The following is a 20841-nucleotide window of genomic DNA, read 5'->3' on the forward strand; positions in this document are numbered from 1 at the left end:
GAAAACGGAATAGTGGTAGACATGGAAATGAGTATTAACTGTGTGCTTGGCACTCTAGCAACAAGTTGATATTCATGAAGTTATCTAGTTCTTATAACAATCCTAGAAAGCATTTTCAGCATTCAGAAAAGTAGGCACAGAGATTTAGCACCTAGCTTGTGGGCATAAAGTCTGGGCTCTAGAGAGGGGCTTCTGGGTGGCTCAGTCTGTGTCTGACTTTCGATTTTGGCTCAGGTCATGCTCTCACAGTTCGGGAGTTTGAGCCCCACATCAGGCTCTGCACTATCTGTTTGGGATGCTCTCTCTCTCCCCCTCTCTCACTCACGTGTATGCTCTTTCTCGCAAAATAAAAATAGTTAAATGAAAGGATGAAGATATTCTCTTTTTGTGAGTGATGGCACTAAGTGTTAACTAGCCACATGACTTTCCAATCAAAAACCACATTCCCCAGCTTCTCCAGGTGTAGCCAGTGGGACATGAGTAGTGGTGACGTGCGCGTTATCCGGGTCTCATCCTTAAATGAAAACTGCTTGCTCACTACCTACCCCGTTCCCCTTCCCGTGGACCAGAACTTACACACAGTGGGGTTGCAGGACCAGAGCACAACAAAGAAGGAAATGAAGTTTCTGGATCGTCTTGAGGTATAGAAAGCAGTCTCCCTATCCCGGGCTTCCTGCCTACATCTGAACTCATTTGTGGGAGAGAGGTAAATTTCAATCTTTTTTTACACCACTGTATTTTGGGGTCTCTGTTATAAGCAGCTCAATGTGTACCCTACCTAATACATTTATCCATCTTATCTACCATTTTCCCACTTTAGTACAATAAGGTTTTCTCTTATTTGGATAAATGCTCCTCTAATTGGCCATATAGCCATGATAGAGAAAGTTTTAAAATATAGGGGGAAAAATACAAGGAAAGTTCCCATCGTACCATTTAAACAGGCTAGTTTCTTCACGGTGCTGTTGCTGTGTTTTAGCTCACGCCACTTTGTCCCATTTAAAATCTCCTGTCCCCTGAACTCCACGTGGCCACTTGCCTAACATCCATTTAACGCTCAGCTCAATTTATTCCAACATTCTACACGACGTTATCTCTAGGGTTTCCCATTCCCAGGGATCCCATCTCTTGATACTTCGTTTGGTTACCAAGAGTCTACACCACACATTGCATCATATGCTGTTTTGTGCTGTGCCTGTCATACGGTAAGGGCTTCATAACCGTGTGTTCGATAAATGAATCCATGAATAAATCAGTCATCCTTTCACTGTCATGAAAAGTCAAGTAGCCCAAGTACAGAATAGGTGTAAGTGTCAAACAGTTCTGGATTGAAGTGCTCGTTTTGCCGTCATCTATGCTGAATAACTCAAGCAGACTTTATTATTTGCAGCCACTTTCCTCACTGGCAAAGTGGAAACAGCACCAGCTAATGACTAACTTGTGTGTCTTTTGTGAAGAGTAAATGAAGATGAACATATAAGTCCTCATACAGGATCTAGCAAATAGTTGGTACTTAATGTTTCCGAGCTGCTAGAGTGTAAATTTAGTTATAACTAAATACACCATTTGACTCCATTTGTTTTACAACCAAATACATAAAAAATGCAAACCTGTATGCAGTAAAATTTAATAGTTCTGATGAAAACATCGGGCCATGGATAAGATCCTAGCCTCGGTTTCATCACTAGCCAGTTTTATGACAGGCAAATCATTTACCCTTTCTAATCACATCTATCTTAGTAGTAAACCAGAGGCACATATCAAATTTATGATTTCATACAAGATTGAGTAAAAGCATTCCATTTTACTCCTCCTACTATTCATGACACTAATTGGCACAGACAAAAATAACTACAAGAAAGGCTTGCTTTCTCTAGCCAAAGTTTCAGAAAAAGGCTAGCCTAATAGGACAGAAGCATTTTTTTTTTAAAGTTTATTTATTTATTTATTTGGAGAGAGACAGAGACAGCCTGAATGGTAGAGGGGTGGGGATGGTGGTGGAGAATCCCAAGCAGGCTCTGCACTGTCAGGTCAGAGCCTGATGTGCTGCTCAAACTCACAAACCCTGAGATCATGACCTGAGCCGAAATCAAGAGTGGGACGCTTAACTGACTGGGCCACCCAGGTGCCCCAGGAGAGAAGCGTTTTAACTTTATAGGGTTAAGTGTTTAAAGCAGCTATAATATGTTTTAACAAACAATTACAAATACTCTCAAAAATTTTAAATAGAAAATCTTACCAAAGAAATAAAAGGTATAAGAAACCAAAGGGAAAAATTAAAACTTAAAAATGCAACTATCTAAACAAAAACTCAGGAGAGCAAATCAATGGTAGAAGGGTAATGACAAAAGAACCAGTGAAACTTGAGAAGATCAACAGACTGTATACAGTCAGGACAACGCAGAGAAAATAGATTGAAAAGAACAAAAACTGAGCCTCAGGGACCTACGTTAGAATAACAAAAGATCTAACATTTGCACCATCAGTGTCCAAGAGTCCCAGAAAGGAAGGAAAAAGACTGGAATTGAAAAAATATTGAAGAAACAATGGCTGAAAACTTCCCGGCTTTGGTAAGAGATCAACCTACAGATCCAAGAACCCAATAAACCCAAAGAAATCAACACCACGACGTACCATAATCAAATCCCTGAAAACTAAAAGCAAAACAACTTCTCGACAGCAACAGAGAGAAACAACTGATTACTTATGGGGAACAGCAATTCAAATGTGGTTTCTCACTAGAAACCACAGAGGCCAGAAAGAAGTGGAACAACACTTTAAAATGTTGAATGAAAGAAACTGTTAACCTAGGATTCTATATTAAATGAAAATATACTTCAGAAACGAAGGTGAAATAAAGACATTTTTTAGGTAAGCGGAAGTTAAGAGAAGTTTTTTGCCAGCAGACTGACTCTAAAAGAAGGGCTAAAGAAAGTTCCTCAGGTAGAAAAGAAATGATATTGGTAGAAATTTGGAAAACTGTGAATAAAGAAACAGCAAAATAAGGGTAAATAAATGAGTAAATGTGCTTAACAGTTAAAAGCAAGTTTATAATATAGTCTGATGTGGTTTTCAATATATAGAGAGATAATATTTAAAAAAATTTTTTTTACATTTATTTATTTTTGAGAGACACAGAGACAGAGCACAAGTGGGGAGGGGCAGAGAGAGAAGGAGACAGAATCTGAAGCAGGCTCCAGGCTCTGAGCTGTCAGCACAGAGCCCAAGGCGGGGCTCGAACTCACAAACCGTGAGATCATGACCTGAGCCGAAGTTGGACGCTCAAACGACTGAGCCACCCAGGCGCCCCATAGAGAGATCATATTTAAGACAATAATAGTGTAAAGCGGGGAGGATAAAAGGATCTAACATTTGTAAGGTATCCACATTGAACTTGAAGTGGCAAAATATTGACACTAGTAGATGACAATAAGCTATATGTGCCTATTATAATCCTTAGGTAGCCACTTAAACACAATGCAAAGAGATATACTGAAAAGCACAATAAATAAATTAAAATGGAATTCTAAAAAAAAATGTTCAAGTGACCCACAGGAAAACAGAAAAATAATAAATAGGGGAATAAAAAACAGAGGGAAAAATAGAAAATAAATAAGATGATCTAAACCCACCAATTAAAAGACAGAGACTGGCAAAATGAAAAAAAAAAAATGACCCACCTATATGCTGTCTACAAGAAAGTGATTTCAAATATAATGATACAAACAGGTTAAAACCGAAAGTATGAAGAAGCATATACCATGCAAATAATCAACAGATAGCTGGCGTGGTCCCATCATATCAGCTAAAGTTCGGGCAATAAAAATCACCAGACATAAGGAGGGATATTACATAATAATAAAAGAGTCAATTCACTAAGATGATATAATAATTTTAATGTGTATGCACCAAATAACAGAAATGGCAAATACATAAAGGAAAAACTACCAGAATGGAATTAGAAAATACACAAACCTTCAGTTAGAGTTGGAGACTTCAACATGCTTCTCGTAGTGATTAATAGAGTTGGTAGATAAGAGGTCAGGGTGTAGAAAAAATAAACAGGATCATCCAATGATATCTAATTGATATATACAGAACACTTATCCCCAAAATTGTAGAATACTTTTTTTTTTTCAAGCATGCATGGGACTGTATCTTGGGTCATTAAACCAACTTTAACAAATTTAAAAGACCTGAAATCACACAAACTATATCCTTTCATCATAATGGCAACAAACTGAAAAATCATTAACAGAAAGCAAGCAGGAGAACTTCCAAATGCTTGGAAATTGAACAACACATTTCTTAAACACGGGTATAGGTTTAGGAGCCTCGCTTTAAAATTCTGTGACTAATCCTGTCACTTAGTGTTACCAACTGGGTGTTTCTCCAAGAAGGTGATAAAACCTTCTCCCTCTGTACTGGAGTATAGATAGACATGAGTTTAAAGTGCTCCAGGCATGTCTAGGGAAAGGGGACTAACACTGTGCGCCTAGTAAAAGCCATGTCTGACCATTGTTTTTATTTAACCTTCACAACCACCTATCACAGTGTTGTCATTCAGCTAGGTGCCTGTGCTGAGTGGTAGGAAACCAGCTGAGGATTCTTGGGAGAAGTTTGGATGTTGGAGGGAATTTTAAGTAAATCAGAGGAGCCAGGGTTAAGGAGCCCTGGCGGGATATGATTATAAAAAGGTGGAAAGAGGCTTAGTCAGAAAGAGTTCCAAGGGGCTCCCAGATAAGTCCTCACTCTGGAAAGCAGTGGGAAGCACTAAGAAAATTTAAGCCGAGGGATGACATTTTACGATTACTTTAGTGACAGCAGATCGCAGGGAGAAGAGATTGAAAGCGAGGGGCTCAGTTATTGAAAAGTGGTGAGGATTTAGGTAGTACTGTCACCATTTTACACTCAGTAAATACAGCCTCAAAGAAGGTAAGTACAGCGTTTTTTTCCCCCAACGATAAAAATATTAAAGAGGACAAAGTGATCATGTCCTAAATACGCTGTTCCAGTAACATTTCACAAGATACACAATAAAGAATGTAGCAAGTCTGGCATACTTTAATAGTAAACAGTGACTATTATTTCACTTCTAGAAAGGGCAGGTGTAATCATGCCAGCTGACCATTGGGAAACCGGGGCTCAAAGCAGGGTTTACCAGGGTCCCTGCATTAGCTGCACAGCCCCCCAACCTCCCGCCCTCGATCCCCGGGACGGCCCCTGTCCCGCAGGTCAGGGTCAGGGCACCTTCACCCGCTCCTACCCGCTGAAGCTGCAGGTGCGACCGCTCAAAGTCCAGATGGAAGAAGTTGCCCACGAAGGGCAGGGGTACGGGGCCCGGCGGGTAGTTCTTGGGGCGCCGTCTTTTGAGGAAATCAGCGAAGAACAGAAAGGCGACGGCACCCAGCAGGACCGTGCGCAGATGCAGCACTGCCCAGACGGCGGCCGCCAGGGAGCCCACAGCCGCGAGCATGGCTCGCAAAGTCCTCTCGCTCGGCTGAGCTCGGAGCAGGCGACGTCCCCGCCGGTCCCTGCAGCCGAGCTCGCGGCACTGCCGGCCCGCCCCCGACTCCGCCGCGCCCCGCCCCTGCCGCGCCGAGCTCCCCCACTGCGCCCCGCCCGCCTGCACCGTCCCGGCTCTTGGCCCCGCCCGCCTGCTGCCGCGCCCAGTGAACTTCCTCTTCCCCTGCTTCCTTCCCCGGCCCCCGGCCCCCGGCCCGGCGCGCTGCGCTCCGGAAAGCCTGGCACCGAAGTCGTGGGCGGCCCCGCGCCGCGCGTCTGGAACAGGCTAGGCCAGGCGCGTTGTTCTTCTCTGTTTAGAAAGCGCGTCTCCGTCTGAGACGACTGGGGATCTTGGGTTTGTGGTGCATCTCCCCGAGAGCGCCACAGGCACGGGAGCTCAGTGTTTTTCAATCGCCCTCTCTCATCCAAACGTTGGAATCTTGCCGGGTGAACAGGACTGATAAGGGCAGCACTTGGCATTTCTTGGGCGCCTCGCTGAATGCCAGGCAGCACCCTTGCGTCTGTACGTGAAGCGTTTCATTCTGACCAAATTACGCAAGAGATGCTCTTTTTACTTCCGTCCTGCCGTGGAGGAAACTGACACGGAGAGGTTAAGTGGCATACACGTGGTGGATAAATAAATCCACTGGTCCGCAGCACCTCGGAACAAGAGCCTGCATTTGTAACTCTTTGAAGACGAAAAAGCGTTGCATCAGAGCCTCCGGCACTGAGCCTAGGTCTTCAACAGGGGCTAAATTAACATTGGAAGAAGGTGTTTTACTCCTCCTTTTGGGTACGCCTTGTGAGATTTCCCTTCTGAAGCCCCAACACGGTGGTAAGGCCCCAGGTTCCAACTTCCCATGCCCTCCCGTGCGTGCTACCTGTGTCTCACCGTCCTCAAAACAGGAAGCATCGTCCTGGAGTACTATAGCACATCCCCCTGTACTTAACATGTAGATAAACAGTCTGCGTAGGATAGGATAATCTGTTTTCTGCCTTTCCCGAATCAGAACCTCTTCTCATACACTCTGTATGAACCAAGTGTTGGACTTTACCAGAAAGCCACAAAAATTGATAGTTTGCATATGTTTGTGATAAGCTGCTTTAAACGTCTCTAAGAAGAAAAATTAAGACCACTTATTTGAAAACAAAGATTTCTATTACTTGTCTAATCTTCCACCACATGAGTGCATCAACAATTAGAAGACACAAGTGTTTTTCAAATGCTTTTAAGAATTTAGTGTAAAAATTGATTGAAGTGATGTATTACTTTTGCTAGGAAGTAACTTGGCCCACCAATCTTTTATATTTGCTTAGGATGTTTCTTCCCCATTATCTGAAAGTTGAAGGCATTTCTGTCATACTGAAAACAAACTTAAATGTGCCAAAAAATGTTCGTGTGTCCTGTATTAGTATATCTTTGATGCCCTGGAAATCTGAATGCTGATCTAAACTGGCATTTAGAATATTCAAGAAGAAAAAAAAATAGCTACTTTAATACCAACTTCTTAGATTTCATGAAGATTTTGGTGAGGAACACTAATACATAATATAAGTATTGACTAAACTCTAAAAGTTCCTTTCTATAAAATATAAAATACTCAATATTTAAAAAGAGTCAGGCAAAGGAGATCAGTATTTAATACTGGATATTTTGTGTCTTGTGTTTGTATCATAGTATTAAAATAGCAAGGGGGCGCCTGGGTGGCTCAGTCGGTTAAGCGTCCGACTTCGGCTCAGGTCACCATCTCGCGGTTCGTGAGTTCGAGCCCCGCGTCGGGCTCTGGGCTGATGGCTCAGAGCCTGGAGCCTGCTTCCGATTCTGTGTCTCCCTCTCTCTCTGACCCTTCCCCGTTCATGCTCTGTCTCTCTCTGTCCCAAACATAAATAAACGTTAAAAAAAAAAATTTAAAATAGCAAGTATAACATTTTAATATTTGCTGATATACTTTCATAAAAGTGAATCCTAACTTAGTAAGCTTTTGTAAAAAATGAAGGAGAAGTAGTCATTTTTTCAAACAAAAAATTGAGGGAGTTTTCTGCCAGTAGAACTGCCTTACAAGAAATGTTAGAATAAGTTCTTCCTAAAGAAGTAAAAAGTTATAGGTCAGGAACTCAGGTCGACAGAAAGAAAGGGAGGGCATTGAGAAGAAATTAATGAAGGTAATATAAATCTTGTGTTTTTCTTATTCTTAATTTATCTAATAACAGTTTGATCAAAATAAAGATAGCAGCAATGTATTCAGTGATTATAGCTTATAAATAAGTGATATGAATGATGAAATGTTGTAAGGGAAGACAGTAGGGAAACTATTATGAGGTACCTGCACCACTAATGAAGCAGCACAGTGTTATTTGAAAGTGGATTTGGGTCATTTGGACATGTGTGTGATAAATTCTAGGGCAACCGCTTAACTAAAAAAAAGAAATGTAATTGATCTGCTTGAGACAGCAGAGAAAATGGAATTGTATAAAATGCTCAGTTAAAACCAGAAAAGGCTGAGGCAATTGAAGCCAAAAACAGGAACAAAAATCAAGCGCAAGGAGTAAAAAACAGCAATGCATGTGGTACATATCCATACAACTGTATCAATAACCACTTTAAATGTCAGTGGTCTAAATACACTCATTAAAAAACAAAGTCTGTCAGAGTGGATAAAAAAATGACCTCTTTTAGATTGTTGTCAGGGTATAGAAATGCAACTGATTTTTGTGATTTTTTTTTAATTTTTTAAAAAATTTATTATTTTTGAGAGAGAGAGAGTGCAAGCAGGAGAAGGGCAGAGAGAAGAGCACGGGGCAGGGAGACAGAGGATCCAAAGCAGGCTCTATGCTGACAGCTTAGAGCCCCATGCAGGCCTTGAACTCATGAACTGTGAGATCATGACCTGGGCTGAAGTCCAATGCTTAATTGACTGAGCCACCCAGGCGCCCCGAAATGCAACCGATTGATTCTGTATCCTGCAGCTCTGATGAATTCATTTGTTAATTCTAACAGTTTTTTGTGTGAAATCTTGAGGGTTTTCTATATATAAGATTATGCCATCATGAAAGAGATAATATTTGTCTAGCTTAAAAAAGAATAAACAGGGGCACCTGGGTGGCTCAGTCAGTTAAGCTCCCGACTTCAGCTCAGAGCATGATCTCATGGTTTGTGAGTTCAGGCCCCCATTGCACTCTGTGCTGATGGCACAGAGCCTTCTTTGGATTCTCTGTCTCCCTCTCTCTCTGCCCCTCGCCTGCCCTCTCTCTCTCCAAAATAAATAAATAAATAAACATAAAAAAAAAAAAAGAACAAAACACTTGGGAATAAAACAAGGAAGCAGGGCACCTGGGTAGCTCAGTTGGTTAAGCGTCCGACTTCAGCTCAGGTCATGATCTCACAGTTGATGAGTTCAAGCCCCACATAGTCCCACTGCTGTCAGCACAGAGCCCACTTTGGATCCTCCTTCCCCCTCTCTCTGCCCCTCCCCCACTTGCACTGTCTTAAAAGTAAATAAACACACCAAAAAAGGAATTAAGCAAGGAAGCAAAAGGCCTCCACACTGAAGACTATAAAACATTGTTGAAAGAAATTTAAAAAGACACAAATAAGTGGAAAGACACCCCATGTTCATGGATGGGAAGACCTGATACTGTTAAAATGTCCGTTCTACCCAAAGTGATTCAATGTGATTCCTATCAAAGTCCCAATGGCATTTTTTTTTTTACAGAAATAGAAAATATAATAGCATAATTCACATGGAACCACAAAGGACCCCAAATAGCCAAAAACAATCTTGAGAAGGAAGAGCAAAGCTGGTGGGCTCACATTTCTTGATTTTAAAACTTCTGATAAAGCTGTAGCAATTAATAAAGTACTATAGTGGCATAAAAAACAGATATGCTAATGAATGGAACGTCATAGCCCAGAAGCAAACCTGCATACAGATGGTCAAATGATCTTCATCAAGGGTGCCAGATTCACACAATGGGGAAAGGATAGTCTCTTCAATAAATGGTATTGGGAAAACAAGATCTACCTGCAAAAGAATGAAATTGGACCCTCATCTTACATCATATACAAACATTAACCCAAACTGGATTAAAGAATTCAACATAAGACCTGAAACTATAAACCTTCTGGAAGAAAAACAGGGGAAAATCTTCATACTTAAGTGAAAGGGCACTTTTGAGAAAGGGCACATTTGAGAAACAAATGCATGCAATATTCCCTTCACAAAGCTTGTGTTCAGATCATTGTTGTTAAGAACTTCAGTGCAATGTGTCCTGAGGAGACTGATCAGTATAGATGAGATTTCACACTTGTGAGGTATTAGATATTTCAGAACTTGTAGCTGAATCTATTTTCACAACCCTCTCTCTAAAATGAAGTTATTATTCCCATTTTACAGATGGTCCAATAAGTTCAGAGCAGTGAAGTGTTTTGCCAAAGCCCACAAAAGCAGATTAAATGCCACTGTGAAAATAGGAACCCTAGTCTTTTTATTCAAAGACATGTACTCATGTTTCACTATCACTTACAAGAAAATAGATTATAGCAACTGTGAAACAGGGTACGAAGGAGTTGTCACCAGCATCATTCAAAGAGAAATCACAATAGGTTATCTGGGGAAGAATGTAACTGTCAGGAGGAATGCTGGGTTAGAAGGGTTTTAAGACTCTCTAACACTGAGCTTCTATGATTTTATGAGTCCTCCAGGGAAAACAGAGTTAGATATATAGAGATGGATGTATACCACATACCTTTTAAAAAATTACTCTTATTTTCTGTTCTTTGCAGGTAATGGGTAGATACCATTTCGTGAAAGATAAAGCCATCTGATTCAACGTGATACCCTTTGATTTATATATAACTTTTTAATGGGTTGATGTTCAAATTTTAATTCTAGAAAAACTGATCATTTTTCTACAGTGAGGCACATTTAAAATGCCTCTCTTATTTATGTAAATGTATGGCGAGTAGCCCCTTTTGCCCTGGGATTATGGTGTGAAAAGCTTTTAAATCACTTGTTGAAGTTTATCATATACCCAGAAAAGTGCACAAATGATAAGTGCACAGCTCAGTGAATTTGCAGAAAGTTAACTCATCCTGTATAAGTAGCACACAGAACAGGAAATAAAATATTACCAGCAATCTGTCCTCTGCCACTTGCCAGGCATTATCCTTTATCCCGGGGTAAGTTTTACCCTGGTTTATATAACTCCAGGTTGTCTAATGCTTGTTGAACCAAGCTGAACCCTTGCTGGTCTCACTCAGGAACCGGTGTTCCAGGAAATATTTAGGTAGCTATTTTTTAGATCGAATTTTGTTCTCACTTTTGATCATCTTACTGACTTTATCCTCTTCAGTGTCTGCCTCCTTGTCCGTTTTCACATCATCCCTTCAGACTCTGGCTGTTCAGCTGGGGTCCTTCATTCCTCATTGGAAGGATATGAGCTAAGTTCTGAGAATATTAAACACCTTCACAAAAGAAACACGGTGACTCCAGTCGTGTAACTGGTGGGAAGGAACACGCCATACCTTGGGCGTTTGATTCTTCAGTGGGAGAAACTGAGAATAAAATCTCTTCTTATACCTGAGATGAGAATTGTAATCCTCCGGGCTTCCTATATAGAAGGATTAGTAGGACATTTTACGTTATTATTTCACTGAATCATTCTAACAGGCTTGCGATGCAGGTGCTATTGTCCTAACTTTTCAGATTAGGGAACTGAAGTTTGTAGATGTGAAATCATTTGTTCAAGTTCAAAACGCCAGTGAGCGGCAAAGCAAAAAATCAAACACAGCTTGCCCGAGAGCAGAATTAGTGCCGTTTTCCTGAGCTGTATCGGGAGGGAGTTCCTTTTTCCTGTGTTACCTATACACACTCCCCCTCAGCCTCCAAAGCCTCCAAACTTCTTGCCAGCCTCCTTCTTCCCCAGCCTGACACATCAGATGAAGCGTCCAGTTATCTTCAGAAGTGAACTCTGGTTCCATGCAAGCCTGACTTCACACTTTCTTCTATTACCCGTGTTTATTTTCACCTTTGGACATATTCACCTCTTATCTCCCTCCTGGAGCGCCCTGGCTGCTCCTTCTATATATCGTATTCATCTTTCAAGGCTCAGCTTAAGTCCTACTTGCTTCGTGTATATTTGTGTACCATGCTCTATCTCACCATTTACTTTTGTTTTTTTTGGCCAGTCTCTCTGCCTGGAATATATGTTAAAATTCTGCCCACACATCAAGGGCCAGGTCAAAGGAAATATTTAGGTAGCTATTTTTTAGATCGAATTTTGTTCTCACTTTTGATCATCTTACTGACTTTATCCTCTTCAGTGTCTGCCTCCTTGTCCGTTTTCACATCATCCCTTCAGACTCTGGCTGTTCAGCTGGGGTCCTTCACTCCTCATTGGAAGGATATGAGCTAAGTTCTGAGAATATTAAACACCTTCACAAAAGAAACACGGTGACTCCAGTCTTGTAACTGTTGTTACAATTGTTTCGGGACATGGGATCAAATCTTCCCCTGTGGATTGTGGGGCTCAGTTATCGAGAAGACGTGAGTGCCAATTGACCCTAGAGCTGGATCTAGGCAAGATCTCCGCATCCCCTCCCCTGTCCTTGGAATGTGCAGCTGGCCTGCCTTCCCTGCTCCCAGAAGCTACCCCAAGGATACAACTTTATAAGTGTGGTGTTGAGACTATCTGGATGGTATATATGGAGGAAGCCAGTTAAAGCCTCTCTATAAACTTTTAAGATTTGGCAGCTGGGTGTGGAAACCTGGTCATCTTGTGGCCACCGAAGTCAATCCTGTTTTAGATCCAATAGCAAAAGCACAATCTATGAAAGAAAAAGTTAAGTTGCCCTTCATTGAAAGCTAAAAAAATCGCTCTGTGATAGATGTTCTTAAGAGAATGGGAAGTCATTGGGGTGCCTGGGTGGCTCAGTTGGTTGGGTGTCCGACTTCGGCTCAGGTCACGATCTCACGGTCTGTGAGTTCGAGCCCCACGTCGGCCTCTGTGCTGACAGCTCGGAGCCTGGAGCCTGCTTCGGCATCTGTGTCTCCCTCTCTCTCTGCCCCTCCCCTGCTCATGCTCTGTCTCTCTCTGTCTCAAAAATAAATAAAAACATTAAAAAAAAATTAAAAGAATGGAAAGTCGAGCCACAGACTAGGAGAAAATATCTGCACAAAATATACCCTATTAAATATATCCAAAGTACACAAAGAATTCGTAAAACTCAACAGTACAACCCAATTACAAAGTGGGCAAAAGATCTGAACAGACACCTCGCCAAAGAAGATATACAGATAGCATATGAACAGCTCTTTGACATTATATGTCTCTGGGAATTGCACATTTGAGCAATAATAAGATACCACTGCAAACCTACGACAAAAAAACAAAACAAAAAAAAACAAAAACAAAAAAAACCCAAAAAACTACAATACCAAATGGTGGTAAGGATGTGGAGCAACGGGAACTTTCATTCCTTGCTCGTGGTTGTACAAAATAGTACAGCCACTTGGGCAGATAGTTTGGCAGTTTCTTACAAAGCTAAAGATAGGCTCCCCATAGGATCCAGCAATCATGCTCCTAGGTATTTATCCAAATGAGCTGAAAACTTATGTCCACACAAAAGCGTGCCCGTAAATGTTTATAGCAGCTTTACACATATTTGCCAACCCCGGAAAGCAACTGAAATATCATTCAAAAGGTGAATGGATAAGCAAATTGTGATCCGTGGATACAATGAAATATTATGTAGCAATAAAAAGATTTTAGCTATCAAGCCACAAAAAGACATGGAAGAAACTTAAATACTTATTTTTAGTGAAAGCAACCAGTCTTAAAAGCCTACATACTGCATGACATAATGGAAAAGGCAAAAAGTATGGAGACAGTAACAAGATCAATGGTTACCAAGGGTTTGGGAGATGGAAGTAGACAGTGAACAGGTGAAGCACAGAGGATTTTTAGGGCACTGAAATTATTCTGTACGATACTGTAATTGGATACATGACATGAATTTGTCAAAACCCATAGACCCGTAGAACACAAAGAGTAAACCCTAGTGTAAACCTGGGACTTCAGTTAATGATAATGTATCAATACTGGCTCATCAATTATAACAAATGTATCAAGATGTTCAGATGTGAGTACCAGGGGAGACCGAGTGAGGGGGAGAATGGTGTATGTGGGAACTCTGTAGTATCTGCTCAGTTTTCTGTAAACTTAAAACTGCTTTAAGAAAACAATCTATTCAAATGACAGAACTTTTCATTGTATCAATGATAATTTTTTTTTTAAAAATTTTTTGTTTATTCATTTTTGAGGGGGGGTAAGGGCAGAGAGAGAGGAAGACATGAAATACCAAGCAGGCTCCAGTCTCTTGAGATGTCAGCACAGAGCCTGATATGGGGCTCAAACCTGTGAGCTGTGAGATCATGACCTGAGCGGAAGTCAGACACCTAACCGACTAAGCCCCCCAAGCTCCCCTCAATGCTAAATTTTCTAAATGTGATAGTTTATTATGATTATGTAGGAACATCCTTTTTTTTTAGTATATACAGGCTAAAATGTTTAAGGTTAGATATTATGATGCCTGTAATTAATTCTCAAATGGTTCAGATAAACAGAAAAGGGGGGGAGGGCAGGAAGAGAGGGGAAGCTGAGGAGGAGGGAAGCAGGGAAAACAGGAGCACGAATGCAGTAAAATCTAAAAAAACTAGTGAATCTAGGGGAAGATTCTAAGGGAGTATTATGAATAATTCTTTTGTAAGATTGACATTTTTGGAGAAAAAAGATAAAAGGGAACAATAATATAAAGAAAAGAGAATTAGGGGTGCCTGGGTGGCTCAGTGGTTGAGCGTCTGACTTTGGCTCAGGTCATGATCTCGCAGTTCATGAGTTCGAGCCCTGTGTCAGGCTCTGTGCAGACAGCTCAGAGCCTGGAGCCTGCTTCAAATTCTGTCTCCCTCTCTCTCTACCCCTTCCCCGCTCATGCTCCGTCTCTCTCTGTCTCTCAAAAATGAATAAACATTTAAAAATTAAAAAAAAAAAAAAAGGAAAAGAGAATTAGGTGATAGGTCAACAACTCATAGTCAATTCCTAGTTTTGTTTCTTAATAGCTGTAGGGCTTTCTGGAAATGCTTTGGGGCTTTCTGAACAGCACGCACTCTCTTTGGCACTGAAATGGAGACTGGCCGTTCTTAATTGTCCTCCTCAAAATAAACGCAGGGCCACCACAGTGGGATAAAGAGGGTGAAATTGATCTGTGAAGTATCTTTATTATTTTATCTTACATTCCCCCATTCTTTAAGAAGTTTCTCTCTGGAGCATTTACTTTCTGCAGCACTTAGTTGACATTCTCTGATACTAAAATGACTCAATTTGAAACTTTCAACTTAATAACTTTCACAAACTCACTTATTGCTATGCTCCAGAACAACTGTACCAATTTATTGCACCATGCATGAGCACACACACGCATGTGCAAATGGTATCACTGACTGCATATACTTGTAAGTTATTGCCTTCCTTTGTGTTATTATTTTTTAGGTTTTTTGTTCCATTTAGTTTTAAGATGACTTACAAATATTATTCATCCAGCATATCTGATAAATACAGAAAAAATTGGGGGGGGATGGAAGTGCTACTATGATAAAGGTATTATTTCATTGGCTATTAGAGATAAAAATTGAAGTGATAAGATGATGCATGTATATTGCATGTGTATTATATGTACAATATAAATATATATAAATTTATATACAAATATATAGTATATATAATGTAATATATACTATGAGATATATATTATATATTTATATAAATATAAATGATGTATAAATAGAATTAAATATTTGATTCTTAAGAATAAAGAAACAATCTTATAAGCAAAAAAAACCAAACAAACAAAAACCAATTCTAGAAAACTTACAAAGGGACAGGATTGGAGGACCATTTAAAGATTTAGAGAGGAGGGGCGCCTGGGTGGCTCAGTCGGTTGAACTTCCGACTTCAGCTCAGGTCACGATCTCACGGTTCGTGAGTTCGAGCCCTGCGTCAGGCTCTGGGCTGATGGCTCGGAGCCTGGAGCCTGGAGCCTGCTTCCGATTCTGTGTCTCCCTCTCTCTCTGCCCCTCCCCCGTTCATGCTCTGTCTCTGTCTCAAAAATAAATAAACATAAAAAAAAAAAAAAATTAAAGATTTAGAGAGGAGGCTTCAAACCAGGACAAAATCTGGGACTGGATTAAAGCCTGTAAGGGGAAGAAAATATTTCCCTTCTTTCCTTTTAGGTCCTTTGGCTGGACTTATAGTTAAATTGATAGAAGACAGATCAATGGAGAAACGCAAATTTAATTTTGTACCTAGGGGAGCCCCAAGAATATGAAGCTCAAAGAAGTGACCAAAGCAGCTTTTATACCTTTTAGACAGAGAAACAATAATTTTTGAAGAATTGACAGTTCAAAGGGGTTTGCATTCGAGGTAGCAAATTGTAATGACGAAGTTACAAAATTTGTTTATACAGCCTTCTTGGCCTTGAATTTCCTATTATCTGGTGTAAGAATGTCCTCTTACCCTCCAGGTGTAGGGAGGGTTCATTTCACATGAGGAATTTATTTGCTAAAGCTTTCAGGAGGTCAGAGGAGAGTCAGAGTGTCCTTACTGCACTGGCTGTTTCTTAAGTGATTTTAATTCAAAACAATCAATATGCCAAAGCGGCATGTTTTAGGGCAGCCTGCCCTGAACCCCATGAAGATATCTGTAGGCATCTAGGCTGCAGGAATCATTCCACTATCCCATCTAGTGCTGCTGGAAAGCATGAACTCTACCTCCTTTCCCCATCTTTCAGGGCTCGAAAATTTGAGATTCCTGCCCGTCTAGCTTAGATTATGCACTTGCTCCTCTGCTGGGGGATTCAGGTGCCTTGATTTACAATCCCATTATGGTGTAACACAGTGGGGAAGCTGTAATTTCCCAAAAGAAAACCGGGTGCTGTTAAGATATGAGAGATAATGGATGCTAAATGGTCAATAGGTATATATATTTTATATACATATGATATATATATACACATAATATGATTTATGCATACATACACACATATATACACATATATACACATTGCTGTATGTGCAGTATATATAAAAGGTATATAAATATACATATATACATTGATACACACACATATCTATACTTACATATTGCTATATACACATTGCATCATACAAGACATGACACATGTTTACAGGTGATAAGAATTAACAAGAAATGGCAAAATGGGATGGATAAGATAGAAAAACGAGAACACGGGTGTGGTTAGAAGGTTGGCATTAGTGGGGAGCCTGGGTGGCTCAGTCAGTTAAGCATCCGACTTCAGCTCAGGTTGTGAACTTGCGGTTCCTGAGTTCGAGCCCCGTGTTGGGCTCTATGCTGACAGCTCAGAGCCTGGAGCCTGCTTCAGATTCTCTCTCTCTCTCAAAAATAAATAAACATTAAAAAATTTTTTAAAAAGATTGGCATTAGTGTTTGATGCCAATTTTTTCCTAATGTTGGTACAGAAAAGGTTGGGAATTAGAACATTCAAAGGTTCTATATAAATTCAAATATAAAATCTATTCAAATATAAAATAGAGCCTAAACTTGAAAATTCCCTGAGCAGACAATACCATGTAAGTCATGTAAGCAACACACAATCTAGCTTATTTTATGAACATAAGCAAAACTTTGCTTGGATCATTTTTTGTAAATGCCCTCATAATCATAAAAGAGACTTCAGTTACCTTCCCGAAACGCTGTAAGATAATCTCTTTTACCAATCTCCTGCTGTCTAGAAATGCCCACTTCAATAACCAATCCTTTGTAATGGTTAAATAGCTTCCTAATTTTGACTGTATAAGCCATCCTCCATAGTCATGTCTCTGAGCTTCATATCATTTTGGGGCTGGAAATTTCCCAGACTGTGAACTGCTATTATGTGCACGATAAACTCTTAATACTACTTTACTGATCTGGTTTAATTTGTACTGTTTCTGAATTTTCGGCAAGGTGAAGCCTGACAAAATGGCTGCTGATGAAACTTGTTGCAAACCGTAGACAGTGACCGGGTCCCAAGGACACTTAACCCTTAACCCTGCCCTAGACAGGTGAACCTGGTGAGGTGATATGTGTGCACACTGCAGCTGCTGAGGAATAGTATTCATTTATTGCTCAACAACCATTTATTGAGCACTTATCACAGGTTGGTTTCTATTCTAGGCACTGGAGATACAGTGGAGAAGAAGACAGGCAAGGCTCTGGCTCATGGAACATTATGTTCCAGTCGAAGGCAGCTAATAATAAAACAATAAGAAAAAATCAGATAGCCCTACGCACTATTCAGAAAAGTAAAATAGAGCCATGCCAAAGAGCATGATTAGTGGCTCCCTAAAGCTTACTGGTCTAGGAAGATATCCCTGAACAGGGAACTTTTTGGCAAGGAGCCAAAAATGCTAGTGTAGTTAAGGGCGGGGGCAGAATCCATAAAAGGACTAATGGCTCTATGGTGAGAAGAAACTTGGCATATTTGTGTTTCTAGAGCAGAGTGAAGAGGATGAAGAAATAAAAGGGTTAGGGGAGTGGTTGAGAGATAGGAGGAGGGAGATCATGTCAGGCAAGGAATTTGTAAGCCAGGGAAGAAGTTTGGGTTTTATGTGAATTTTGATCAGAAGCCATTGGAGTTTTTTAATCAAAAAGTGACATGATCTGATTTTTTTCCCCCTGTTAAATGACACTGTCTTCCTTGAAGAAAATGGATTGTAAGTGTGAGAGCAGAAGGAGGGTGGGGCGCCTTGGTGGCTTGGTCAGTTAAGTGTTCGACTCTTGATTTTGACTCAGGTCGTAATATCACGGGTTCGTGAGATCAAGCCCCGTGTGGGGCTCTGTGCTGACAGCACGGAGCCAGCTTGGGATTCTCTCTCTCCCTCTCTCTCTGCCCCTCTCCTGCTCACTTGTGCACGAGCATGTGCATGCACTCTCTCTCTCTCAAAAGTAAAAACAAAACAAAACAAGACAAAAAATATTGAACAAAAGAGCAAAAGAAGGGAGACTGGTTAGGAAATCATTGTAGTAAGCAGACTGGTAGATAATGGCTTAGCATGACAACAGTAGAGGGGATGAAGAGAAGCATTTTGGATTCAGGATACATTTTTGGAGGCAGGGTCTGTAAGATGGGCACGGTGATGGAAAAAGTAACCAAAAATAATGATGACAATATCTCTTGGTGTTTTACTCAATACACATAACCATACTCTGAAGTACATGCTGTTATGAACCCATTTTCCAAATGAAGAAATGGAGGCACCGAAAAGTAAAGTATCTAATTTTTGACAATTAAACAAAACTAGGTCACTGTTCTTATTGTAGGTAGTAGTGCTATTTGTCAAGATGGGGACAGCTCGGGGCACCTGGGTGCACGGAGCCTGACGTGGGCTCAAACCAACAAACAGCGAGATCATGACTTGAGTTGAGATCAAACTGGATGCTTAACTGACTGGCACCCAGGTGCCCTGCCCTGCATTTAAGAAATTCTTGAGTGAAAATGTCTCCAGGGTAAATTCATAAAAGTAGACAAATTGGATCAGAGTTATGTTCATTTAAATGCTGATGTAACTGGTTTTTCTAGAGTCTCCACCACCTCTGTATGAGGAGGTCTCTTTCCCTACATACTTGCCAACTTAGAACTAATGGTTCTTTGCTGATTGGATTAGTGAGGAATGGTTGCACTTTTTTTTTTCCAATTTTATTACTTACTATTTTTAATTACATTATTTTTAACCTCAAAAGTGATGTGGTGCATATCTTTGTAAGAGACATTTACATTTATTTTTCTCTGAAATCATGACCTTCACCCAGTAGTAGACTTTTATCTATTATTTATGTTATTTTCTTCATGGTTTTCCTGGTCTTTTTGGATTTGATTCTAGTATTTTTACCATATAGAAGTGTTTGTTTTTTAATGTAGAGTCAGAATTACCATTTTTTTTTCTTTTTTTTAGGGCTTCACAGCTTTGTGTCATGCTGAGAAAAACTATCCCAGCTGCAGTAATATAATTTCCCCACATTTTCTTCGAATTCTGTGGTTTGATTTTTACTTTAATATTTTTGACCCATCCAATCCTTATTTTGCTGTGAGAAGGAGGTATAGCTCTAACTTCATCTTTCCCCCAGTGGCTATCCATTTACTAATTAATTCATCTTCTTCCTACCAATTTAAAATACTATATTTTTTTTTTTAGAAAGTAAAATATTCTTTCTCCCTCCCTCTCTTTATCTATATATTTACGTATGTATATATGTACCTATCTATCTATTGATGGATCTAAGATTATGTGAGCCCTCTGTCTGTTGATCATTCTATCTATTCATGTGCTAATACATGTCTTTTTTTTTTTTTTAAATTTGAAATCCCAGAAGCTTAATTATTTTCTTCAATAAAGTTTTAGCCTTGGTCCCCCTACTCCACAACTTTCCTGTATTTCATATTTTTCTGGCTATTCTTTTCATCTGATTTTCATTATCGACTTGGGAATCAGCTGACCTAGCCAATTACAAGGGAGATCATGGTGGTAAAACCTGATTCTATTGGCATCAAATCACATCTCTCGGAGTCTTCCAGACTCTCAGAAGTGAGAAGTCCATCCTTCTAGGTTCTCGGACAAAGAGCTCTCATTTCCTCTCTTTCTTATACTTCAAATGTAAATCAGGAAATCCAGTTGAGGTGATCTTCAAAATACATCAAGGACCCAAGTATTTCTCCCCACCGCCTCCACTGCTGACGATCGTTTCACAGGTTATCATTATCTCTCACCTGCATCATTGCAAAAGCCTGGTCTTCCGGTTTCTGTGGTTGCCTTTTGAAACATGCAAGCACATTCATGCCTGAGCAGTTTTTGTTTTTTGTTTTTGCTTTTTTCCCAATGGAGCTAGAAGTTGGTTGCATACACGGCAAGGGAGTAGCAGGTAGGATAGCAAAGGAGAGGCTGTCTGGCAAGAGGCAGCGGTGGGGGCTGTAGTTAAGGGTGGGGGAGGGGTAGTGTGAGGTATGGGAAAGTATGGAATTGTGCCCAGTTGTAAGTAGTCCATTGGTCAGCTAGGGCCTATGGCTATTTTGAGGTGGGTCACCTAAGGGGCTTGTTTAGCCTATTGGTCATTGTGGACCCTTCTACCGTTCTCAGGTCTCCATTGCTCAAACCTGTTGCCTTAAAGTGGCCTCTGCATTCCCCTCTGACAGGTGGACAATGATGAATCTTTGGCATTTGGGTGGAGGTCTCATCTTCAGTAGCTGCTTCATGCTGGGGGAGACAT

At 40.4% G+C, this 20841-nt stretch overlaps 1 protein-coding gene across 1 annotated transcript in view; it reads right to left on the minus strand.

The window, feature by feature from the left end:
- Positions 1-5550, minus strand: part of LOC115521363 (cytochrome P450 2J2) — a 29852-nt gene extending 24302 nt beyond the window's left edge. The window contains exon 1 of the mRNA XM_030326543.2: positions 5267-5550. Within this exon, the coding sequence (XP_030182403.1) occupies positions 5267-5476 (210 nt within the window). The 5' untranslated portion in view covers positions 5477-5550. The remainder of the gene's footprint in view (positions 1-5266) is intronic.
- Between the last annotated feature and the right edge of the window lie 15291 nt (positions 5551-20841).

The sequence above is a fragment of the Lynx canadensis genome, chromosome C1 (assembly GCF_007474595.2).
Source record: "Lynx canadensis isolate LIC74 chromosome C1, mLynCan4.pri.v2, whole genome shotgun sequence".
NCBI classification, from domain to species: Eukaryota; Metazoa; Chordata; class Mammalia; order Carnivora; family Felidae; genus Lynx; species Lynx canadensis.